This window comes from Silene latifolia, unplaced genomic scaffold (assembly GCF_048544455.1).
Source record: "Silene latifolia isolate original U9 population unplaced genomic scaffold, ASM4854445v1 scaffold_70, whole genome shotgun sequence".
NCBI classification, from domain to species: domain Eukaryota; kingdom Viridiplantae; phylum Streptophyta; class Magnoliopsida; order Caryophyllales; family Caryophyllaceae; genus Silene; species Silene latifolia.
Window position 1 is genome coordinate 395329 of NW_027413609.1, and position 26663 is coordinate 421991.

The following is a 26663-nucleotide window of genomic DNA, read 5'->3' on the forward strand; positions in this document are numbered from 1 at the left end:
CCCCTCTCAGGAGAACTCTCCAACATCTCGTACTCCATCATGACACGAAGCTCCTCCGCCGCCGCCAAGTGAGCCCTAAGAGAGGCAATCTCCGCATCTCGGCTCCGTAACTCGTCCTCTCGACGCTTCAGCTCCTGGTCCCAACTAATGATCCCCCCAGCTCCTGCACCTTGATCATCGACCTCGCTGCGTCCTAACTCAGCATAGACCAAAGCAAGCTCCGCCGGATACGCAGTACCCTGCAAAACACAATACAGGTCGTTAAGATCTAAAACATGAAATGCAACACAAAAACACACAAAACAAAAGGCACCTGCGCAAGCCGAGACTCCCTCGCAGCCAGGTCACCAGCATGTGCTCTCGACCGGTTAGCCATCCGCCATAGAGCCTGATGACTAACGCTCGACACCAACGACCAGAAAAGCCTTTCAATAAAGCAAAAACGCAAGGTAAAATACAAAGAAAAAGGAGGGTTCGAACCAGAAACTCACCCTCAAAACCGTCAACCTCCACTCCATGCCGACGTCGGTCACCTCAGGAACCACAGGCTCTGGTACACGTTGTTGTAGCTCTTTACCACCTGATCCTAAAAAATGGTCTGTGTCGGGAAAGCTGGGGGCTGGGTCCTCATGAGCGTATCAACACCCTATAACAGGAAGCCGTGTCGAAGGTAACAAACCCTTTTACCAAAACGCAAAAAGAGGCAACGAAATGAAGAACGGAGGAAAACATACCTCGATCGGGTGCCAAGAAAGCCTTGACAGACGGAAAATGTCGTAGTTGACCTCCTGTAACAGCAACTCATCACCTCCACGGCCGTGAAGTGCTCCTTAACCTCATCGGGTGTCGACTCTTGGAACAAAACCCTAGGCGGATCGACCGGCACCACGAAGGTCTCACTAAAACAATGAGGAGCTAAACGCTCACCCAGGTACTAGACCGGCTCGATCGCCGTCTCAAGGTACTAATGCTGGCAACTGCAAGGTCGCAGACACTCCCTGACAGCGGCCGATACACCCATGTAGTGCTCCAAAGGCAACCTGACAAACTGCACTCAAGGTAAAGTTAATCACCTAACTAGGGGCTTTCTAAGCTACCTAATCATCCTATCTCTATCCTTTTTCTACAAAACAAAAGAGATAAGAAGCAACAGCTTACATCACCAACCCTGAGGGCGTTCACCCGACGCCTGCAGTCCTCGTAAGTCGACTTCTTCCGAGCCACCGTCCAACCCCTCACAGTAGAGTAAACTGAAGGCACGTCACCCGTTCTCTACAGACGCAGGGGACGAAGTACCCAAACAGCCAAGGCAGTAACAAAACACAACAACCAAAAATCAGCCAATTTTTCAAAAAAAAACTGCCAAAACTCAATAATCAGAATCTATCAAAACAAAAAAATCATCTCGTACCTCCAAGATGAGGCCGGGACCAACCAAAGCGGGAGAAATCCCATCCCCAATCACCTCCGGGCGAATCGCAACGTGCAAGTAACGGGTAAAACTCGCCAAAGCCGGCGTCACCCTGTCGTACTGACCTAAGGCGTCTAGGTCAGCAAGCAGAGGAAATACCTTGGTCGACAAGCGCTCACCTTTGTCACCAAAGTACGTGGAACCCAAGAAGTACCACAACCACAACCGCGTCTCCTCCGCGTCAGCTCTAGCCTCAGCCTCCGGACTCGCTAACGACGTCGGAACAAAACAAGCCACTCTCCCTCTGAAGTGATCCCTCACATAGGAGTTCACTATGAGGAAAGGAGCGATGTCATTCGGCGGGGGCAAAACATTGCCGATCAAAACCATGACCACAGGCGTCTCGCCACAGGGAAGGCCCGATATCATGGCAAAGTCCTCCAAAGTGATACTAACATTCTCAAACTCCATATGGAACGACGACGTCCTGTCTCAGTAACGGTCCAGCATGGCGCGAATCAAACACAGGTTCGATCTAATCGAAGCCTTATGAATCTCGCGACGCTGCCACCAACTGCCCCATAGCCGACCTCTCTATCAACGCCCTCGAACCGGGCCAGAGAACGTCATAAAAACCCATGCAAGTCGAGAAGCCTAAGAAAGTCCTCATGGTAGCAATCTCCTGAAATTGGGAAACAAACAACATCAGAACACCTGTTCAGGTCTGAAACAACAAAAAACTAAACAAGGCAGCAGACTCACCAAGCCCTCGTGTGCACGGTAGGAGATGTGAGTGTATAACCGCAACACCAACTGGCTACCATCAAAGCCCTCAGCCCAAGCAGGCGTCGTCCGCAGGTTTAACCGTCGCGGAGCCATAGCCCGTCTAGCCTTCCAGTTCTCAACGAAGACGTTATCTGCCTCCGTCTCCACTCTTCGCCTCTTCGTCCTGCGAGACTGCACGGGGCAAGGAGGATCCCTCTCAATGATCCGTGTAACGTTCTGGAGCCTCTGTCTAGAGACCTCAGGACCCCTCCTCCTCGTACTAATCCTCCTCCCGGAGGTACCGGCCTCAGACCCCATCTGAGTCCTCCCACCACCAGCAGCCTCAACAACGGGCTCCTCCCGAACCCCCGTGTCTCTTTCAGCACCAACGGCCCAGACAACGACCTCCTCACGAGCCTTCGTAGCTCCCTCGGCTCTAACAGCCTCCTCAGTGGGCTCCTCCTTGGAAGCGTCCTCTCCCACCACCTAGGGCGCACTTGCCGGAGTACTAACCGGTCCAGTCCCAAACAAGAGCTCTAAAGCCTCAGCAACGGACCCAGTGGGCCCAGAACACTCGCCTGGAATCAGGAAAAAACAAAAACGTCAGTCAAAATTCCGGCATTACGACGGCATAAAATGGACAAGATCCGAAAAATACAAACCACATGAAAAAAAACAACAAGGGCAAACTCGCCCAAACCCATACAGCAAAACAGTTGACAAAAATCGCAAAAAAAAAAAAAACGACCCGATCTTCTTTTCAAGCAAAAAATGAGTCAAAACAACGTGATTTAATCACGTCTTAAAATAAACTGGGTATTTTTCAACAAAAATAAACAACAAAAATTCCCGACACAACTGGGTATTTTTCACAGCTCAAAAAAGCAATTTTACACAAATTCGGCCACAAACAGGTCAAAAATTTCAAAACATGACCACTACAAAACAACGTTATTTAATCACGTCTCAAAGTGACCTAAACTACCGTTAAGGTCCATTTCAAGAAAAACCGGCTTAGTTTGAGCCCAAACAGAGGCTTATTTCGTCAGCATAAGACCGTCTCACAAAGAGAAAAATTCAAATTTTGTCCACAACGCCCAACGAAGGTTCAATATAGCAAAGACGATCTTCCCCGACCACAATGCAACCTAGTGGGGCCCACAACTCAAGCAAACAAACACGGCATTGTGAAATAACACGAATTTCCGTCTCATTCACGTTTTTCGAGCCTAGGGAACGGGGACCAAAATGCAAACGAAAAGCACCCCTATACTCCTAATTAGGTTTCTAACCTAATGCAATAATCAATTTAACTCAAAAATGGGCTAAACAAAAACGCCCAAATCGATTTTCGAAGGGTTAGGGTTTCGCCCTAATTCAATTAACAAAAAAAACAAACAAATTCAAATGGATTCAAGAGGATTGACATACCTTGAGATGACATGATGTTTGTAGCACGAAAGCAAGCAAAGGAAGAGATCATAAATGGCGATTTTTTTGGTCAAATTCGGGTTTGTGACGAAGAAGACGAAGGAAATGAAGAGCAAAGCCTTCTCGCGTCTATTTACAGAAAAAATGGAAAGCCCCCTTGCCTCGCAGGAAGGCTCGCGCCTCTTTGAGGTGTTCCCTGCTTATTCAGCGGAATTTTGGGCTTTGACCTAATTCCCACACCATTTCCACAATTTTCAAGAACGACATAATTAAAAACTTCATTTTTTTCAAATCATAAAAACAAAATAGTGAAATTCAAATTCACCATTTTCACAAATTTCAAACGATGCAATTAAAAAAACCGTCATTTTCTTAAGCAAATACAAAATAGTAAAATTCAAATTCGCTATTTCCACAAATTTCAAATTTTCAACGACGGCATTAAAAATTTCAAACAAAAATAAATAGTGAAATTCAAATTCGCTATTTTCACAAAATTTTCAACAAAATTTTCAAAACACAAAAACAAATAGTGAAATTCAAATTCGCTGTTTTTAAATTTCAAACAAACGGCATTAAAAACCGTCACACCTTCAAACAGGATAGTGAAAATCACCACTCTTCACAAATTTCAAATCACGGGGAGACGGAATCAAAACTGTTGTCCCCTAAACCCAAATCAAATAGCAAAATACACATCTGCCCTTTTCTACAAACTTCCAACAAACGGCAATAAAAACCGTTACCTCTCTTCGGGATTCGAAACCACCGCCGTCCACAGGAGCTAGGCTCACAAGCCCATCTTTTTCCGGCACTATGAACATCCAATATGAACACCGAAATTCCCAAGCAGGATATCGAAGGCCTCCCCACGGAGCTCGCTAAACTCAACGACTTCTCGAAATAGGCCCGTCTCACACGGCTATTTCCTACTGTCAATGTCATTCAACATGGCTGGCAGGCCTCGAAACGCACCAACTTCAACATGGCTGGTGAGCCTAAAAAAAGCATCACATTCAACATAGCTGGCAAGCCTCACAACGCACACTCAACATAGCTGGCGAGCCTCATAACGCACATTCAACATGGCTGGCGAGGCTCACAACGTAACCTCTACGCGGTTAGCGATCCCCATCATATCCGCAGGACGGCTGGCAAGCCTTTGCCCCGAAACAAGAAACAACTCAAGGACATATCCTGAAGATGCCTCAAGTATGACTCATTATTATGGTTGGCGAGCCTTTGTACGTAATCCAACAGACTTAAAACGACCCACACGGACAGTCGATAGACTCTAAACTGTTCCCGATGACAGGTCCTTGACTAGTATCCCAGAGTCGCCTTGGCGTCGCCCTTCCCGACGGCAGGTCCTTGGCCCGAATCCTTTCGAGCCGCCTCGACGTCGCTTCGGTCTCCAGGTTGTAATCTTTGATTTACCTGGGGGCTATACTTTGACTTTCGCCCTGTCCAAGCCTTAGTTAAAGTGGGGGCTCTGTAGATACCCAATATCTGTCGAGTCTCCAACCAACACCCAATGATTATTGGACTACAACATGCTTAAGAATTGCAGCGTTTAATCGACAGTTTTGTATAACTATACGTCGGAAAACTCAAAACGATTTCGAAAACAAAACATCTCAAAACTTTTTAAAAGTAGCTGGAGTGTTTTATGCACGACGACGGGGTCGCAATGACACTAACTAGAGTCAAAACAGACACCGGACCAAAAACTGACTCAAAAATTAAAGTCCCGACTACAACAACGAGTCAAACCAGGTCAAACACAAAAAACAAACTTCTCAAAACCTCCATGTTAAGTATTCCCAGAAAACTTTAATGGTCAAGTACAAATCATGCCATCTAAAACATAGGATAGAACAAATCATGATTTAAATTGCGTGATAGTGACAAGACAGCTCGAAGACCCACGAAATGGCTCGCGCCTCATCGAGTAGCCCATACGGCCACGTCGCTCAAAACGCACACAACCACCCATTTCTCTATAAATACCCCTCAAAGGCCACCATTTGAAGGTACACGAGTGTCCACCCCATCATCTCTCCCTTAAAATTCTCGACTCGACTTCTAACGTCACAAACCGACATGTATTTTTTACCTACCGATCAAAAATGCAAGCCATACACATTGTTTGGTACCGTCATCGTGCATTAAATCACTTGACCGACCATCTCGACCAACTACACCATCACTAAACTTAACAAACACTCTTTACATTGTTAAAACGGTTTTCAACCGAGTTTTCCGACCTAACAAGTTGTTACAAGATTTCTCGTCTCAAGCCTAGCATGTAAGTATGAGGGTGTAAAAATCCTCTTCTTTCATGTCCATTTATCTGTTTTATGACTATAACATGCTAAAACTTGAAAAACATGGTCCAAAATACGAATCGAATGTGCCAAAACCGAGTTTTGACCAAAGTAGAAGGCCCTAAACACCACTAGGTGCATCGCGCCTCAATGGGTGCCCTGGTCAGAACTCAAACATGTTCGAGTTCATTCTTTCCATTTTTCAAACAGGTTTTTACCATTTCAAATCATTTTTATCATGAATCTTTTTAACCATAAAACATTTTCACCCTTGGATACTTTTACCATGATGGTTTAGTCCGTGTTTCGGTGATAATATTTGGTTAAAGACATTTTAAAAGGTATTTTAAAACCTATTATTTCTTTTCTTTAAATTTCAAAAAATAATATATTAGACATAAATACAAAGTCATCCTTGGTTGACTAAGAAAAGCCCTAGAGATAGAAAGAGAAAGAGATGAACCCTACGCAGACATTTATTTCTTCCTCTAGGGCATTAATTTCCGCTTGATTTTCAACATAATGGCACGTAATTCATCGAGTAAAACTAAATCAAACCATGCAAGGAGGATTCCTTCGTTGAAATCTGCTGGAAAACAAGTGAAACAACTACAGAATGTTAAGCAACGTGGTCCTAATGAAGATGAGGTTGTTAAAACAAAGAGCTCTCAGGAAGTGAATGGTGTCCCTGGTCTTAATTTTGACGATGACTTATAGGTGACAGACGTTGCAGACACTCTAGAAGTGGCAGAAGTGGAGAACTCTCTGTGGATTACACATCGAGGAAAGAAAAAAGTAATACAAGAGGATGAAGAGGAGCCTGAAGAAGGACTTCTTCAGTTCTCCAAGGAGGATACACAGGATGAGATTGAATATTGGAGCAATGCCATATACTGTTTCGTTTTAGGAGCAAATCCTTAATGGGAGATCTTGAATGGATTTCTTAGACGTATTTGGTCCAAGCATAATATTGATAAAGTGTCCTTCATGCCAAATGGGATAGTTTTGGTTCGTTGTAAGGAGGCTAAGGATAAAGAGGGGGTTTTGAATGCAGGGCATTTTGATAACAAGCCACTGATTGTTAGGGCCTGGACTGCTGAGGTTGAACTAACTAAGGAAAATATAAAGGATGTACCTGCATGGATTCGTATTCATGACTTGCCTCTACGTTTTTAGGGTAAATGCTTACCTGCCATTGCAGGGTTGGTGGGTACATACCAGAAGTCTGACCAGGCTACAATGGAAAAAACTCGTCTGGGATATGCAAGAGTGATGGTTGAACTGACCGTGGGCAACAAATTCCCGTCTAAAGTCAGATTTAGAGATGAGACTGGTAGCATTGTGTCCCTCCCTGTGGAGTATGAGTGGAAGCCTTCTTTTTGTGCTAAATGCAAGGGGATTGGGCATGAGACTGCTACTTGTCGGAAAGAATTGAAGCCACGGAAGAAACCTATGCATACAGTGCAGGTCTGGAGACCTGTGAAGGCTTCAGGACTTATATGCAATCCTGAGAAGAGTATTAAGTTCAGTTCGCTGGCTAAGAACTCACAGCAAACAGCTAGTGGCCAGAGTGTTAGTGTTGCCTTAGTTACTCATGAGAAATCATACAAAGAAGCTACAGATGGTTCAGTCACACCAAAGGTGGGTATTGGACAAACAGGTGACCCCGATTCACCCAAAATAAATGCATAGCATAGGATTCTGGAATATGAGAGGGTTAAATAGTGTAAATAAGCAGAATAATGTTAAATGGTTTTTGCATAATAAAGGGGTTGGCCTGTTTGGGCTACTTGAGACCAAAATTAGTTCAAATAAAATTAATAATGTTTCTACAACTATGCTTGATGGATGGAGTGTTACTACTAATGCTTCTTATCACAAAGGAGGCAGAGTGTGGCTTTTGTGGAAAGCTGACATGTATGATGTACATGTCCTAAAATATGATTCTCAGTTTGTGCATGCTCTAGTCACTGAAAGGTGCTCCCTGTCTCATTTTTACATCACTATGGTTTATGCATTTAATGATGGCTCTGAGAGAAGGGACTTATGGATGAAGTTGGATTTGGTTCATAGTGCTACTGCTGGGCCATGGGTGGTTGCTGGGGACTTCAACACTGTCATTAACCCTTTAGAAAGGCTTGGGGGTAATACCAAACCGTGTGATATGGATGAATTTATAGATTGCATTGCTAATTGTGGCTTGACTGACATTCATACTACTGGTGCTTTTTATACCTGGACTAATAAGCAGGAAACTCTAAAAAGGGTATACAGTAGACTGGACAGGTTCTTGGTTAACCAGGACTGGGCTCAACAATTTCCTAATATGACTGCCCACTTCTATCCTTCTGGTTATTTTGATCATTGTCCATGTGTAGTGAGTGATAATCAGCTGGATGCTATTAGAAAAGCCAATTTCAAATATTTTAACATGTGGAGTAAGACCCCTCCTTTCCTTACTACAGTCCAAGAGGAGTGGCAAAAGAGTTATTCTGGATATCCTATGTATTGTGTTACTAGGAAATTGAAAGCTTTAAAGGGGAAACTTAAGGAGTTGAATAAGGAGTGTTATTCTGATGTAGAGAACTCTGCAATTCTTGCTGAAAAGGAGGTGATAAATATACAGGGAAGCTGAAACAAGATCCCCTAAATGCTGAACTGATCTAGGAGGAAATTACAGCTCTGAAATCTTTTAAGGAGCTCAATGATGTAAGACAAAGTTACCTCAGACAGAAAGCTAAGACTCAATGGTTGGAGGATGGAGATGCTAACACTGCCTATTCTCATGGCGCCATTAAGAAGAGATGTTCTATGAATAAGGTGATTCAGATTGAAGATCATAATGGCCATAATTGTACTACCAGCTAGAGTATTCAGGATGCTTTTCTTACTTATTATCAAGAACTGCTGGGAACTTCTAAACCTACTGAAATGGTAAGGCAGCAAGTGCTTAATACTTGTAAATGCTGCACTGAAGCTCAAAAGAAGATCCTGAATAAACCAGTCTCTAATGAGGAGATTAAAGAAGCTTTCTTTAAGCTGCTTATTGACAAATCACCTGGGCCTGATGGCTATACCAGTGGTTTTTTCAAGGATAGCAGGGATATTATGGGGAGTGACATTTGTACTGCTATTTAAGACTTCTTCTCTACTGGTAAGCTACTTAAGTAAATCAATGCTACCACTATCACACTTATTCCTAAATGTGAGAGACCTACAACTGTTAAACAATTTAGACCCATTGCTTGGTTTAACCTGATTTACAAGGTCATTTCAAAACTGCATTGCAATAGATTATCTATGGTTCTGCCTGATCTAGTTAGTGAGAATCAAGGTGCTTTAATTAAAGGCAGGTCCATTATTGAGATTGTGCTAATCTGCCAAGATATAGTCAAGATGTATAATAGGCAAGCTGTCTCTCCAAGATGCCTATTTAAAATTGACTTGCAAAAAGCTTATGATACATTTGAGTGGAGTTTTGTAGCACAATTGCTTGATGGTATGGGCTTTCGCTCAGAATTCTCCCAAAAAGTCATGAGTTGTATTCAAACCACCTCCTATTTTTTGAACTTAAATGGAAGTTGCTTTGGTTTTTTCAGAGGAAAGAGGTTCTTAGACAGGGTGATCCTATCTCACCTCTCATGTTTGCCTTGTGTATGGATTATTTAACCAGGATGATGCAAATTGCTACTGATAGATGGCCTTTCCAGTACCATCCTCTTTGCAAGAATCTCAAATTGAATCACTTAATCTTTGCTGATGATTTGTTGATGTTTTGTAAAGGTAATGTCCACTCCATAATGCTGATGATGAGAGCCTTTTCTTCTTTTTCTAAAGCCTTTGGTCTATCCATGAATAGCTCCAAATCAGAGGTGTACTACAATGGAGTAGCTCAAGCTGTTAAAGATGACATTAAGTAGGTCACAGGGTTTACTGACGGTTCCATGCCTTTTAGATACCTGGGGGTGCCTCTTCAAGCTACCAGATTAACTAAAATTGAATGCAACATTCTAGTGGAGAAAATGGTTAGCAGAATTCGTAGCTTAGGAGCTAAAAATTGTCTTATTTAGGCAAACTTGTATTGATTAATTCTGTTTTGAATACTCTTCGTAACTACTGGTCTGGCATTTTCCTTATTTTTAAATGTGTTGTTAAAAGCATTGAGGCAGTTTGCAGGAACTACCTCTGGGATGGGTCAGCTGATTATCATAGAGTACCCTCTGTTGGCTGGGATGAAGTCACTCTTCCAAAGGAAGAAGGATGATTAGGAATTAAAAGGACTGCAGTTTGGAACATTGCTTCTGTGGCCAAGCTAGTTGACTGGTTGTACTGTAAAGCTGATAAGCTTTGGATTAGATGGGTGAATCAGGCTCATATCAAGGGAAGGAGTTGGCATGACAACCAACCTCCTGCTGATGTAGCTTGGTCATGGAAAAATGTCTGTAAGGTTAAAGATCTGATTAAAGATGCTTATGTTGAGGATCAATGGGCTCCTGATAGTAATGGCTTCACTATCAGGCGCTACTATGATTGCTCCTCATAATTGGGCACTGATACCGTCGTCAGGTACCAAAAATAAAATACCTAGTTACACTAACAGAAGCTAGCAGTAAGTAGGGTCGATCTCCACAGGGAGACGGTCACTATCTACTTGTCAAATTCGGTCTATCTATGGTCACAGTGGGGGTTCTGAATTGTTTTAACTAAACTAACGAGATTAAGGTAAGAGAAAGGAACAATCGAGATTAACAATAAAGGAAGAGAGGTAGGATTGTCGGGTCATCAATGAATATCGGTTAGTTGAAGTTAAGGTCACAGACCAGTCAAAGGGGCAATGAATATCTTCTTCCGGTCTCAATTCGCTCTAAAATACTATTAGCTTTGCTTCCGCCCTCACTAAAGCATTTTATTGTTCACTGCGGGTCTCACCCCTTCCAACCTTCCGGTCCAGGTCAAGGCTTACCAAAATTAAAAAGGCTAATTGCATCGATTCAATCAGCAAGATACAATTAAAGCAGCGATTAACAACATAGACTTAAACAACAACGACAAATCTATAAACTAATTAGCAATTAACATTCATTCATCGAATCCCCTAATCCTAGAAAGATAAATTAGCTAGACATAAATAAGAAAAGAATAAAAACAAGGTACAAAAGAATAATAGACATCGTAAATTAAAGAGAGAAAAAGGGAAAGAGAAAGTTACAGAGTAGGGATTCGGTGTTGGGGTTGGTGTCCTTAACAGTTAGTGCAAGGACTTATAAATCTCTAAAAGGATCAAAGGGTATACTTTGTATCATAATCAGTTGATCCACGTTTATCAATAACGGTTGGCTTGCTAGATAAGTTTGACGTTATTGTCATACAGATGGCGGTGATCAACTGGTCCCTAAAAGTCACACCTATAGGATACGTTTTGAGTAATGTGACGGTATGAAAATACGATCACATAGATGCCAATTTTGACTAACCAGATTAGTCCGAGTTATTTGACTAGTAATTAGTCTAATATGGGATGTTGAGATATTATATTTAATACGGATTAAATATCATGTGCTAAAGCAAAGGCGAACTAACCGATTAATTCGTAAAATTAAATATAAGCGTTTTATATTTAATTAAAATGTATATTGAATATAATTATACAATCTTTGTTTTGTCGGACATGTATTAATAATTCAACTAACCCGTATTATTAGTTGATGCCTTAATTTCCGATAACCGATAACAGATTATAATGAAACCGCGTCGTATACACTTAGCGAGCTATGGACCGGACCACGAGTTTAAGTGAAGAGGAAATGAAAAGCCCATTTCCCCTCTCTCACTCGGTTTGGCCGAGACTTACATAGACAAAAGGAGAGCTTCTCCTCTTGTCTAACCGAATTGATCATTTGCTAATCAAAATTAGGGTTTTGGGAATTGTGCCTCCTAAATCCCGGATCTCTCATCCAACTAAAAACTCACAAAACAATCCCCTCGATATTGCAAGGCAATTAGGGGATTCTCTCTAGCACAAGGGCATTACTCGGACATCTTGGGTGCAACGATTAGGAGGAGATCTAACTTGATCTCTCATTGCCTTTTGCACTAGGACCGAAGGTTATTTCTATATCTTTGTCGTTTCCTTGTTGTTTTCGTTTTATGACTATAAACTACATATAAATTTTACGTTATAATCCTTAATTCGAAGGGTAGTATACGGATATTAACCTTCAAGTGGTATCAGAGCGAGGCCACGTAAATTTTTATATGTGTTTTTCATCAAACGATTGTTGAAACGATGAATTTTGGTTAAAATTTTGTCTCGGCACAATCTGTTTTTGGCTCGGCAAAAAATTTTTTTTTTTTGCTGCGTTTTTTTTGTTGTTTTTGTGCCTTGGGATCCGTGTCTTGTATACATGGATCGATAATTTTTTTTGAAGCTAATTCCACACGGCTGGAATTTTTTTTCTCTTTCACGGTTTTTTCATTTTTTTTGCACGGCTGTTTTGATTTTCGTGCCATGTTTTCGTTATTGTTATCGATTTTATCTTTGCATATTATTTTGTAATCGATATTCAATATAATGTGTTAAAGATCTATCAATTGCTATTTCATTTCTATACGGATTAGGTGATATCGCAATTGGTTTTTATCAAATCGATAATTGTTTGTATAAAATTTTGATAAAACCGTGTGGCATGTTGGTCTCGACATTTCTACATGTCACGGCCTGTTTTGTGCATTGGGAACCGTGTCCCAGTTTTTACGGTTGTTTTGTGATGATTTTTTCTGTCTTGTTTTTGATTCGTTCTTTGCGAATTGTTGTTTTAAACGATAATTACAACAATATGTGAAGAACATGTCAATTGTAATTTTGTTTTAATCCGGATTAGGATAAATTGCAATTGTGTTTTTATCAAACCGTTTTGTTTTGATATTTCATTGCTCACGTTTTGAGCCGTGTAAAATTTTTTTTTTTTGCTTTTTGATGCTCCCGTTTTTTTTTACAGCATTTAAAAAAAAAAAAAAAAAAATTTTTGGGGTACTGGTACTGTTCACGTACAGCAGTACAGTAAGAAAAAAAAAAAAAAATTTTCTGTTTTTTTTGGCCCTTTTTTTTTTATTGCATAAAACGTTTTTATGCTCTCGCTTGTTAGTGAAACGGTTCACCCACGTAAAATAAAGTTACTTTAACATGATTTATTGTAACGGATTATCTCGGATTAAAATTAACTTGACTAAAGCGGTTTTGTCATGTAATTTTAATTATCTTTGGTGGTTTGGATAAAAATTTAACATAATTACGGAATTATGTCACGAATAAATTTAATTTTTAGTTGATGCATTTTATTTTATCGTTCTTGTTTATATTTTGAATGTTTTGAATGCCTTTTAATTACGTATTTAATTATTTTGCAAACGGTTGTAACTTAGTGTGGCCTTAGTAGAACGTGTTACCGTAATGATGGAACACGGTCTTGGTTGTATTTTGAGATTTCGTATCTCCATTTTATTTCTTTTAATTACAGTTTTTATTTAGAATGTAAATAGGTTTATATTTGTAAATTTTAATTGTAATTTTTGAGAAGACTAAAGATGGAGACCGGATGATCACTCCCGCTACATGGACACAGATGGAACACCAAGACAAGCTTTCGGGTCCAACGGTGGATTCCAAAGTTGTATTTTGTTCTTTTTACTAGGATAGGCCACACTAGGAATTTTTATTTACGTATCGCATTCATTTATTTATTTTATTGTAACGATAGTATGCATCATATTCCGCCTAAAAACCAAACCACCTAATTATTGCATGAAAACTGACACATATAGAGGTCACGAGTTAGTTTTCTATGACATTCGCATGTCACACGATTTTAAAGCCATCACCTAAATTAATTCATTCACGCAAACGCTAGTTATTCGTTCACTTAAAATGAATTATAATTAAGCTGATGGGATCTTCCTCGTATAAACCAAAATTGAGAACGGTCTTTATAGGTCAAACTCCAATGACTCCCTTCTTCGTCGGTAGGCATACTATGACCCCTTCTACGTCGGGTAAATTGGAACCGATTGACCTATTTTATCTCAACACTATGGTCACTCGTACGATCCTGTGACTATGGTGGACTATAGATAGGATTTACGGAAATCTATCGACCAAGAGTTCTTCCGGAAGAATTAGCTAAACAGTTGGCTTATCAATTTACAGAAATTGAGTCTTGGGATCACTTGTATCATTCTTGAGGGAGATCGATTATGCAAGTGCATTGAGTCTACATGTTAAAATGAATTTTAAAATAGACTTAAATCACCTCGATGAGTTGCTTATTTCGTTTTGTTTTTCTTTCTTTTCAGTGTAGATCACGTTCTTTAACTGCAAAATAACAAATGGCTGGTCACTTGAACGACCCAATGCCTAGTGCCACATTGGACCGTGAGTCCTGGCTTCGGATCTTCATGAACCAGATGAATCAGTCAACTCGACTGAAGAATGATGGATCAAACTTCATGACGGGAGGCGGCATTACGGAATGCTGCCGCTGCTGACGGGAAGCTCAGATATCTGCTTGAGCCCATGCCGTCACACCCAGGCCCCACGGCCGGAGTTAACGAGATCGACAAGTATAACGATTTCGCCTTGGAAGCGGGTGCGATTAAAAACGTACTCATTTTTGCAATGGAACCCAATTTGCAGAAACGCTTCATAGCCCAAGGTGCAAACAAGATTTTCACCACGCTCACCAAGGAATTCTCGAAAGCACCGAGAATCGTGACCTATGAGCATACCACTCGCTTCTTTGATGCGAGACTCCAGAAGGGCCAACCGGTTAGCCCACACATTCTCAGCATGATTGAGAATGTCGAGAAACTGGAGACCTTTAACTGTAACATCAGCGAGAACATTGTTATCGACCGCATTCTTCACTCACTCCACGATGGTTATTCGCAATTTAGAGCGAATTACTATATGAATGATTTGAAGAAAACTCCCCATGAACCGCACTCCTCCTCGTATGCACCGAGAAGGACATGAAGTTCGGTGGGAGCATGAAACAGGATGTTCTCGTTGTGTCAAATAAAGGGAAAGGTAAGGGCAAAGCTCAGGCAAACCTAGCAAAGAGGTAAACCGAAGTTTAAGAAGTCGGGTCCAGGTAAGAGTGGGCCTGGTGAGTCGAGCAACTCATCAGGCGCGACAAAGAGCAAAACCGAAAACATAGAATGCCATCACCGCCACAAGATGGGCATTGGAGGCGGACATGTCCTGTTTATCATGAGGACATAAAAGCGGGTCGCGTTAAACCGGTTGGTATGTCTTCTTCTTCTACTTTTATTCATATGATTGAGATTAACCATGCAAGTTACGGAACTTGGGTACTAGATACTGGTTGTGGTTCTCATCTGTGTAATCATGTGCAGGGCCTCCGAAATCTCGAGCCTCTCGTAAAGGGTGAGGTTGACCTGCGTGTTGGGAATGGAGCAAGAGTGGCTGCCATCTCAAAGGGGACATATGTGATCCAGCTTCCTAGCGGATTTGAGTTATCATTATATGATTGCTATTATGTTCCTAGTCTTTCGAAAAACATTATTTCAGTTTCTGCACTTGACAAACTTGGTTTTTCATTTGTAATAGAAAATAATGCTTGCATTTTCTCTTTACACAATATGATTTATGGCAAGGCAGTCTCCTTGAACGGAATTTATGTTTTAGATCGACGATAGAAATATTACACGTAATGAATAAAAAGTTAAAGGTAGGTGATAAAGATCAAACATATCTATGGCATCGCCGCATGGGACACATTAATGAGAAACGCGTAAAACAGCTCATTAAAAATGGAGCTATCTCGGCCTTTGATTTTCAATCATTTGGCACGTGTGAATCATGTCTCATCGGTAAGATGACTCGTATTTCCTTCAAAGGTGTTGGAATGCGCGCTGCTGACCTATTAGGGCTCATACACACGGATGTATGTGGTCCTATGTCAATCACCGCACGAGAAGGCTATAGGTATTTCATCACTTTCACGGATGATTTAAGTAGATATGGCTATGTCTATTTAATGAAGCACAAAAGTGAATCTTTTGAGAAATTCAAAGAATACCAAAATAGGGTACAGAACCTACTTGGTAGAAAGATAAAAACACTACGTTCAGATCGTGGTGGCGAGTATCTTTCTCACGAGTTTGATCAACACCTTAAAGAGATGTGGGATCGTCCTAGTTGTTAACTCCACCTGGAACACCTCATTTGAATGGTGTGTCCGAACGGAGAAATCGAACACTACTTGATATGGTTCGATCCATGATGAGTCACACGGTTTTACCTGATTCATTATGGGGTTATGCTCTTTTGTCAGCTGCTCTAATACTTAACCGAAGTCCGTCTAAAGCTGTTGACAAGACTCCATATGAACTATGGAAGGGAACGGTCCCTAACTTGTCCTTTATACGGGTTTGGGGCTGCGAGGCTTATGTCAAGTGGAGACCTGAAGATAAGCTCGGCCCGCGATCGGTCAAGACATACTTTATAGGTTATCCTAAAGGATCACGTGGTCATTACTTCTATTCGCCAACCGAACAACGTGTTTTTGTTGCGGCTAGTGCGACATTCTTAGAGAAGGAATTTCTCGAGAATGCAAAGAGTGATAGAACCTTCGACCTGTCGGAGATTCCAGAACCAAACACCGAGCAACCATTGGAGGAACCTATTCCTTCAATCCCAGCTGCGGTGAATATTCCTCAGGAACCTAGGAGGTCGGGAAGAGTCTCTATTCCTCCAGACAGATACATTGGTATGGTCGAGGAACATGATATAGATGACGTTCTACTCTTAACGAGTAGTGAACCCGCAACCTATAAAGGTGCCATGACTAGTTCTGACTCAAAGCTATGGCTTGAGGCCATGCAATCCGAGATGGACTCTATGTATGAGAACAACGTATGGGATCTTGTTGACTTACCTGCTAAGGTTCGTCCCCTTCAATGCAAATGGCTTTACAAGATAAAGCATTATGTGGAAGGTCAACAAGATATCTATAAAGCACGACTTGTTGCTAAAGGTTTCACCCAAGTGCCAGGTTTGCACTACGATGAGATTTTTGCACCCGTAGTCATGCTGCGTTCCATTCGGATTATCTTAGCGATTGCCGCTTTCCATGACTATGAAATTTGGCAAATGGACGTGAAAACCGCCTTCTTAAACGGTTTTTTGGAGGAAGAGTTGTACATGGTACAACCGAAGGTTTCATCGATCCAGAACATCCTAAGAAAGTGTGCAAGCTTAAGCGTTCCATTTATGGACTTAAGCAAGCATCAAGGAGTTGGAATCATCGCTTCGACCAAGTGATAAAAGAAAATGGATTCACTCGATCAGTCGAGGAACCATGTTTATATATCAAGTCGAGTGGGAGCAAGATTGTCTTCCTAATATTGTATGTTGACGACATACTCCTGATTGGGAATGACATACCTCTCTTAACTTCGGTGAAAGTATGGTTGAAAAACCATTTCCAGATGAAAGATCTGGGAGAGGCACAAAGAATTCTAGGCATCCGTATCTATCGAGATAGATCACGACGGATGCTATCTCTCGATCAGAGTCTTACATAGACAAAGTCCTAGAGAGATTCAGCATGACTAACTCCAAGAAGGGGTTCCTTCCTATGTCTCCAGGGGTGCATTTGAGCAAGTCTCAGGCACCAGAGACACCGGAAGAGAAAGAGCGCATGACCCGGATTCCTTATGCTTCGGCTATAGGATCAATCATGTATGCCATGATATGCACACGTCCAGACGTGGCATATGCATTGAGTATGACAAGTCGATTCCAACAGCATCCAGGTGAATCACATTGGCTGGCTGTCAAGAACATTCTTAAGTACCTACGGAGGACTAAAGATTGGGCATTGACTTATGGAGGCTCTCAAAAGCTATGCGCAACTGGTTACGCAGATGCTAGCTTCCAAACGGATCGTGATGACTCGAAATCTCGACCTGGATTCGTTTTTACTCTTAATGGCGCTGCGATCACTGGAAGAGTTCGAAACAAACTGTTACAAAGAGATTCTACGATCGAGTCCGAGTACTATGCCGCGTCTGAAGCTACAAAGGAAGCGATATGGATGCGTCAATTCTTACATGGGCTATCTGTAGTGCCTAGTTCGAATGACCCGATCACCATCTATTGCGACAATAGTGGTGCCATCTTCCAAGCTAAGGAGCCAAAGTCTAGCAACAAGTCTAGACATGTACAACGGAAAGCTCATCTAATCCGGGATTACGTGGAGCAAAAGACAGTAGTGATAGAAAAGATTGCTACAGATGATAACATAGCAGATCCTCTCACTAAAGCATTACGACAAGATAAGCATGAAGGGCACGTTAATTCCATGGGAATTAAACGTGTTCCTAAGTTGTAGTACTCTTTCATGGATTAGATTCATTCGCTTTTGTACTCTATACAACATCATCGTTTTGATATTTTATATATATATTTTGTTTTTCATGTGGATTTGTACGACAAATTTTGAACACCACAAAGTGAATCGCAAGAACATTATATTTTTTTAGTCCTTAATTGCCCACATGAGCGATAACTCGCAATTATTTTGTGACGTTGGTTGATGGTGGGTTCAACTAGCCATAAGTCAACAAAGTTGGTGACCAATCACGAGAGGCGTTTTATACGGATATTTCGTAGGACACAATTGTGACAACGACGTGGAGTCCTAAATGTTTTATAACATTCGGTGCCGGTCGTGGATAGGACCTCCATGGTGATCCTAAGAGTCGATTCTTTTGACTATCGATTGTCTCTTGAGACTAAGGCAGATTTTGGGTGACTTTGGTTTCTTTCTCACGGTCATCCGTAACAGGGGGCCAAGTAGATTTTTTCTGGGTCATTTCATGCTGTGCTTAGATCGGAAGGAGTCGAGTTGAAGGAAATATTCAGCCTTTATCAGGTACTCGATTTTTCTCAGGGCCACTCGAGGAGCCTGAATCGAAATGCATGGCCATGCTCGGATACGGATTCGTTTTATCAGTTAAGTTACTCTCTAGTCGGGGAAACCACTCTTGATCCAGATCGATTGTAAAATACGACCTTTGTGGATCCAGATCTGCAAATTGTTTTACATTGAGTGGGAGAAATTTTAAATGAATATGAGAATCGGTTATCGCACATACACTTGTACGGACAAGTGGGAGTTTGTTGGAGCTTGTGTCCTCCAGTTAGTGCGGATAACGTCATTGCACATACACTTGTACGGACAAGTGGGAGCTTGTTGGGGTTGGTGTCCTTAACAGTTAGTGCAAGGACTTATAAATCTCTAAAAGGATCAAAGGGTATACTTTGTATCATAATCTGTTGATCCACGTTTATCAATAACGGTTGGCTTGCTAGATAAGTTTGACGTTATTGTCATACGAGATGGCGGTGATCAACTGGTCCCTAAAAGTCACACCTATAGGATACGTTTTGAGTAATGTGACGGTATGAAAATACAAATCACATAGATGCCAATTTTGACTAACCAGTTAGTCCGAGTTATTTGACTAGTAATTAGTCTAATATGGGATGTTGAGATATTATATTTAATACGGATTAAATATCATGTGCTAAAGGCGAACTAACCAGTTAATTCGTAAAATTAAATATAAGCGTTTTATATTTAATTAAAATGTATATTGAATATAATTATACAATACTGTTTTGTCGGACATGTATTAATAATTCAACTAACCCGTATTATTAGTTGATGCCTTAATTTCCGATAACCGATAACAGTTTATAATGAAACCGCGTCGTATACACTTAGCGAGCTATGGACCGGACCACGAGTTTAAGTGAAGAGGAAATGAAAAGCCCATTTCCCCTCTCTCACTCGGTTTGGCCGAGACTTACATAGACAAAAGGAGAGCTTCTCCTCTTGTCTAACCGAATTGATCATTTGCTAATCAAAATTAGGGTTTTGGGAATTGTGCCTCCTAAATCCCGGATCTCTCATCCAACTAAAAACTCACAAAACAATCCCCTCGATATTGCAAGGCAATTAGGGGATTCTCTCTAGCACAAGGGCATTACTCGGACATCTTGGGTGCAACGATTAGGAGGAGATCTAACTTGATCTCTCATTGCCTTTTGCACTAGGACCGAAGGTTATTTCTATATCTTTGTCGTTTCCTTGTTGTTTTCGTTTTATGACTATAAACTACATATAAATTTTACGTTATAATCCTTAATTCGAAGGGTAGTATACGGATATTAACCTTCATTCGGAAAAAGAGAGAAAAGCCGAGAACAGTAACAAGAGGAAAAGTAACGTATGATGTATAACAGAGAAAAAATGAGAGTCCATAATGTATATCTCGTCTTCCTATTTATAGGAAAGACGATTTTATTTGACCTAAAAACAAATTAAAGCTAAAAAGCCCGAGCCCAATAGAGATTTACTCGATCGAGCACTTTTATATCACTCGATCGAGCAAAACCAAGCTAAAACCTCTCGATCGAGTACTTAAATTACTCTATCGAACACTTATTAAATAGGCACTACTCGATCGAGTAGAAAAAGGAGTCGATCGAACACACTTGTACTCGATCGAGTACTTTCCAGCGCACAATTCCTGCTTCGCGCACTGAACTTCAAACGGCTGCCATTTCTTCGTTAGTTGGGCAAACAGGGCGTTTCCGGTGGCGTTGGAAAGCTAAGAGGACAAGATTTCATCTCCAATAGAAGTTACCTGAAAATCAGCTGTATAACTAGATATATGGCTCTTCAAAGTACGCATTAGCAATTTGAAGTTCTTCCTTTGCTCGCCTAGCTAACTTACTTCTTTGCGCATCTCAAAATAGTAGTCTTAAGGCTCCGACTCAACTCATCTCCTAAATGAATGCATAAGGACATGTATTAAGCTTGATTATGCTCCTTTCCGGTTTATACCTGTAAATAATACAAGAGAAACCAAAGTAGACGATTCGGGGGACATTTGTAGCTAAACACTACACAAAATGCATTGAAATGCATGCAAATAAAGTACAAAATACCTATATAAAATGCACGCATCAAATCTCTCCAAACCAAATCTTTGCTTGTCCCCAAGAAAACTATATGCAAAACTAATGGAACGGAAAAAGAAAGCTCAGAGCTAGCTATAACTTGTCTACTTGAACCAATTTAATGCAACAGAAATCAACAGTTACAGCTACAACGGTCAACACACAATCGAGTTATAAGATGTCCATAAATAAAGCTGACCTATCGACCTTGCAAGACCAAAAAAATCGGACTCTCATGTGGTCACTCTTCTCTCATGAAGCAAAGGGTGAATTATATATGTATAAGAGAGAAAGAGAAATAGTCACTCACCTAAACTGCGGCCTACATAACATGCATGCAACAAAAATGATAGACGATTCAAGTACCATACATACATTCAACCAAAAATAACCAGGAAATTAATATATGACTTTTAGGCTTTATGGGGCGTACATTGTGACGTAACCCAAAGAAGACCACCCTTGGAAGTAAGTATTCAACCGACTCCAAGTGGTTGAGCAACACAGCCTAGGACTCAATCACAACTGGCGACATTACAACCTCAGGAAGCATGGACATGATGTTTGATCGGCGTAGCGCAGCATGCCTACTGAACCAAGATATTGATTCGCTTCAGTGAAACCCACGTATAGTAATCAATTAAATATAGAAATTGATTAAAAATTCAATATCGTAATTATTTGAACAGGTTTTAACAATTTGAGAGATACTAACGTATTTTCAAAGTTGTGGTCCGTAAAAAGGTGGAGACAACAAGAGTCTGAGAACCAGCAGCCCACAACCGATTGAGCATCCCAGACCATCCCCCCGCCTTGAGGGCGGCTCCTTACGACTGATATGGGTTCGCTTCCTGAAGACTGCAGGTATGACCACAGGGCTCCCTTCCGCATGTATGACTACAGGTATGACAACGGGGTTTCCTTATTCACGGTTAGGGGGTGGGTTTGAGGTACGGGGCTGCTTATTGTAAGTAATATCTTCCTTATCGTCCATATTCTGCTTCTGAGCAGCATTCGAGCCCAAATTCAGAACATGAGCATGCGTTTCTTTGAATTGGGACATCCTTTGCCGCACATCTTCCCTCACTTCGTTAAGGTCACTCAGGACCAGGATCGAGACAATTTCAGCCCGGATGAGGTTAATAACGTCCCTCTCCCCTAGGGCGCAGTCAAAAGGTTCCCACAGAAAAGCAACATGTGTATCATCATGTAAATCTCGCAGTCAAACCTCGAATAACCTGTACCTTGCCATTTAAATTCTATATTGACAAAACTAAACCCCCCAACCTTTGAACCTTTGGCAATACCTTTATACTCCAGAAACTTTCCCATTAGATCACACTGTAAAGGTATAAAAAAATAGTCAATTTAAGTACAACATTTACATTTCCAGAATACATATAAACTTAAGGTAATTTATGAATACAGTTTATAAATATTACCGCAATACGCGTAATTCCAAAATATGGATGTTTTTCAAAATCAGCATCGTAAGAACGGTTGTCCAGATACTATATCTACTCGGATGTGAAGTTTATGCAAGCACAGCTATAATGATGGTTCGGTTATAAACTCGTCGTCAAAAGCTACCAACCAAAACAATATTTATAACTTCACAAGCTACCACTACTACATTTAGATTCTATAGCAACACTTTGCTATTGTTGCATAATGTCATATAAATGTTGCAATAGAGTTTATGCAACACTTAATCAAGTGCTACATCAGGTCTTGTTGCATTAGGTCATTGCAACGCTTAATGCAACACTTTTTAATCTGAAGCAACACTTTTGAAAAGTGTTGCATTGGTCATGTTTATGCAACGCTTTTTCAATTGCAAATGCAACATTTTTTATCTTCTAATGCAACATTTCTTATGTAAAAAAAGCAACACTTCCTGAACTAATGCAATACTTTTCATGTTGATAAGCAACACTTATAATAAACAAATGCAACACTAATTTATTCAAAAACAACACTTAATAAAGTGCAACGACATAAGGACTTATAAGGCACGCAACAATTGTAATTCTCTCTAATTGTGCATTCAATTGATTCAGTCTCAAAAATATATGTCAATTACATTTCAAAAAAGGATAAAAAGTAGAACTTCAATCGCAAATGTTCAATTATTTAACTAAAACAAATATAACAAATGTTTAAATAGAACAAATAATAATTCTTAACGACTATTTGAAAGCTACTAATTATAAGTCTTCATTCTTGTATTGTGAGTACATATATGTTGCCATCCGGACAAAAAATCAACCTGTCATCATTGTTAATACCTCAAATGCAACCTGTAACATAAAAAATAGAACATTATTAGATTTGAGGATTCAAAGGCTCAATAGGCATAGATGATACATCACACTTAATTATCACGAAATAATAAATAATGCATTAAAGAACAACTAATTAACAAGGACGTGCAGAAAATAGAGTACGTGATTGTACACAAGGTGTAGCCTATGTGAAACGTTTGAGTTTGATCTGCAAAGGTAGGCCTGTCCAGCCATAATAATCACACCAAAGACTCAGAGACCCTCTGTTCTCGATAGCCAGGCCATTTTTCTACCTTCACAGGATAAGCATACTAACCTGCCTTACTCTAACCTGCCTTACTCTAATAATTCTGCATCATAAGTTCCAATCATAGCAGCCCTATTGACTACTCTATCTACCTACAGAATTTACTCTAACTACATACTCTGCCTCATGCTACTAATAAGTTTTATCAATGGTCTGAATGGTTCAGAGGTACACAAGCATGCACCAAAGATAGGTGACTGGTACAACAAAGATTGCCGGAATGGGTGGGTTAGTTGTGCCAAAAATCGTTTATGGGATGACAATATGCACTAGAAGCTCTGAATACGAATGACAAATGACAAACTGATCAAGTATGACATGGATATTGAGGATATATGCTACTTTTGTGGGCAAGCTGAGGAATGTATATCTCACATCTACTTTGAGTGTGCTTATAACAAGAGAGTTGTTCAGTGCGTGCCTGAACCAGGAAACTAACTGGAGATTCCCTGTGAGCAAACTAACTGGAGATTCCTTGGGTACCAAAAAGGAGTACAGGCAGCATTGGTTATGGGACAAATGTAAAATGATTGTGTGCTCAAATTTCCAGAGAAGATCGAGAGTGGATTCACAAGATGAAGTTAAATGGTGGCTAGGACTGCAGCTAGAAATGATTTAGCACATCTAGGGATAGGGAGCTAAATGGTGATCAGAGGATTATTATATATTTATTACTTAAAAGAGATTCAGAGCTGTGCAAATATTATGACTACTACTACTACTGTTTCTCAAAGAGCCACACATTACTGAGCTATAACTGTAACTCTGTTAGTTATTGTTAGAACTTATAGTTACCAACCCTGGTAAAAAAGTAGATAAATAAAAGTAGATACAAATTAAAAGTAGATCAAGTAGAATTAAGAACATATAGATGTGATAGGAAATATAAGAAAAACACCCTTCATTCCTCTTTGACTTGTTAGAAATCCCATCAAAACGGAGAATAATGAATGATATATACCTTGAGAGTTAATTCAGCACCAAACCATATACATTTCCAGACACCTTGAAGCTATCTAGATCAATGATACTAGGAAGTAGGAATAGACTTGAGACAGCTCAAGAATTTGCTGACCTGTTCATCAAATCAATTGTTAGAAATAGCTCAATGAAATATTATAAGTTTATATCAACAGAAGTCGTCTCTCAATTATAAGTTTATAACACTAGATAACTGAAAATAAAGAATCGCTCCCTAGCTTATCAGCACATGACAGCCTCATAAAGTTCTATTATACATGTAATATCAATAAATTTGATCCTCAAAGTAACGCATTTTTAATTTCAACAACTACAAAGAGGTAAACCTTGGATCTTCATCGAAATATTTCCATATTTTATGTTCTAGGTGCTTAAGTAACTTGTCATTCAGATAGCAAAATCAAAAATTATCTAAGTTTCAACAATTTTTAATTGAATTGCACAATAACCATCAGTAAACCAGCTTCACCCCAGATGAAGCAATAAATAGGTCACAATCAAAATGAATTGCCCAGTAAATTTGTAAGTTCCTGACCTTTTGTATTGCTTTCATATTTTCAGTAAATTTGCTCAGTGGCGAAAGCATTCTCTTTATTAACAACAAATGATGGTTTCGCCAGATTTCTGATCCAAAGAGTTCATCTACAATCAGCCCAATCAACTGTGACCAGAAACAGTGGCATCATATACCAGGGCACTTTATACAGCTGCGAATCATATATTATGCTTTGTCAGATAGTATGAAGTTATCTATTGAAATGAGAGCACTACTTGTGGCTGCTTTGACAATAACCAAGCTGCAACTGGAAATAGGTCAGTAATATTAAGCGTGCACATCAAAACGCCAAAATTGGGAAGACATGAATAAGATTCATAAGTTATAAGTATTATTTATATATCACCGGAATAGTTGATATCTATGCTTCTGGATCATGGCCATTCTGTGATATTTCATGTTGTTGTTTCAAGATGAAGTGTCTTGTGGTTTGAGAACAAGCCTGCTATACGCAACCAAAATGAACTCAAAGTAGTCTGACTTGCCATCATTTGGATTTGGGTTGAATCTTGAGGCAAAATTTCAACATCCCAAATTTCATTAGTATAATTAGTACATAAAATGAATTATACTAATGCACATTTACCAAGCCAATGGTAGAACAAAAGTTATACTGGAAGTATAAATCTTACTTCTACAGAAGGCAAAACGAAACAACTGCTCATACTCCTCAGTCCTCAGCGGAATCGACAACTGAATGCAAATTGGAAGCACGTCAAATTCAAATATCGTAAACCAGCACAAATTCAGAAACAAAAGGGAAACTAAAGTAACAAATTCAAACTCAAATCCCACTCAAAATTCACCAAAATCGAAGGAAATAAACCTAAAACAACGGATTGTCACGCCTCCAGGACATAATTTCAGTCACACAACCCAGATCAAATTTAGAAAATATTAAAACAAATTAATAACCTAAAATTAACATAATCAGACTCAAATCTAACGCAAAATTTGCGAAAATGAAGGAAAAAATTAAACCTGAGAATAAGAGAATCGAGAAGATCCAGATAAGCAATTAACCAATAACCCTAATTCATATTCTACCAAAAATCCCTAAATCAATACAACTTAACACCAAAATTCGTCATAATTACAATCAACAAATTACCAATCCTAATAAATTCTGGAAAACTAAGAATGAATTTATGTCTAATTAAAAAGAAACACAAAAAAAATTTCGAATAGAAAAAAGAAAGAGAGAAAACGGACCTTAACTTGGAAGGATATCAGAATCAGACGACCGTAGTGGTTGGCGAGCAAGGCGGCTCGTGGTAGTTGAAGCGAAGTGACGGTGCAGGGAAGATGATTGTTGAGGATGATCTAAAATGAAGTGTTAACTGTAAAAGTAGATGGTAATCTTATTTTTAGTTGGGGTTAAATGTTAGGGTTTAGGGAGATGAACAATCTACTAGGCGTGCGTTGGTTTGTGTACATTAACCAAATTCTCTTTGTTACAGCGTTTATGTTAAACCGATGAGAATACTTAATTGCTTTCACATCGATTTTAACAAAACCGATGTTAGAACTGTTGATACTAATATTCTA

The 26663-nt window shown here is 40.0% G+C and overlaps 2 protein-coding genes and 1 long non-coding RNA gene across 3 annotated transcripts; 2 read left to right on the top strand and 1 right to left on the bottom strand.

Moving 5' to 3' along the window:
- Nucleotides 1–6921: 6921 nt before the first annotated feature.
- Nucleotides 6922–8802, top strand: LOC141640018 (uncharacterized). Its single transcript, XM_074448979.1, has 4 exons — nt 6922–7065; nt 7111–7594; nt 7704–8545; nt 8602–8802. The coding sequence occupies exons 1-4, from the start codon at nt 6922–6924 to the stop codon at nt 8800–8802; spliced, it is 1671 nt and encodes a 556-aa protein (XP_074305080.1).
- Nucleotides 8803–8865: 63 nt separating this feature from the next.
- LOC141640019 (uncharacterized) lies at nt 8866–10477 on the top strand. Its single transcript, XM_074448980.1, has 5 exons — nt 8866–9058; nt 9254–9414; nt 9534–9850; nt 10093–10171; nt 10304–10477. The coding sequence occupies exons 1-5, from the start codon at nt 8866–8868 to the stop codon at nt 10475–10477; spliced, it is 924 nt and encodes a 307-aa protein (XP_074305081.1).
- A 13996-nt stretch (nt 10478–24473) lies between these two features.
- Nucleotides 24474–26448, bottom strand: LOC141640001 (uncharacterized). The gene is made up of 3 exons (XR_012542796.1): nt 26328–26448; nt 25748–25808; nt 24474–24653 (listed from the first exon to the last, which is right to left on the bottom strand). It is a non-coding gene; the product is annotated as an uncharacterized LOC141640001 (long non-coding RNA).
- Nucleotides 26449–26663: the final 215 nt, after the last annotated feature.

Excerpts from the sequence above, each read along its gene's own strand:
- LOC141640018 (XM_074448979.1), top strand. The coding sequence starts at position 6,922 with ATGCCAAATGGGATAGTTTTGGTTCGTTGTAAGGAGGCTAAGGATAAA. Across the intron at positions 7,066-7,110 it reads CTAAGGAAAATATAAAGGAT|GGTAAATGCTTACCTGCCAT; the intron begins GTACCTGCATGG and ends CTACGTTTTTAG. Across the intron at positions 8,546-8,601 it reads CAATTCTTGCTGAAAAGGAG|GAGGAAATTACAGCTCTGAA; the intron begins GTGATAAATATA and ends GAACTGATCTAG.
- LOC141640019 (XM_074448980.1), top strand. The coding sequence starts at position 8,866 with ATGGTAAGGCAGCAAGTGCTTAATACTTGTAAATGCTGCACTGAAGCT. Across the intron at positions 9,415-9,533 it reads ATACATTTGAGTGGAGTTTT|AGGAAAGAGGTTCTTAGACA; the intron begins GTAGCACAATTG and ends TGGTTTTTTCAG. Across the intron at positions 10,172-10,303 it reads CCTCTGTTGGCTGGGATGAA|GCTCATATCAAGGGAAGGAG; the intron begins GTCACTCTTCCA and ends TGGGTGAATCAG.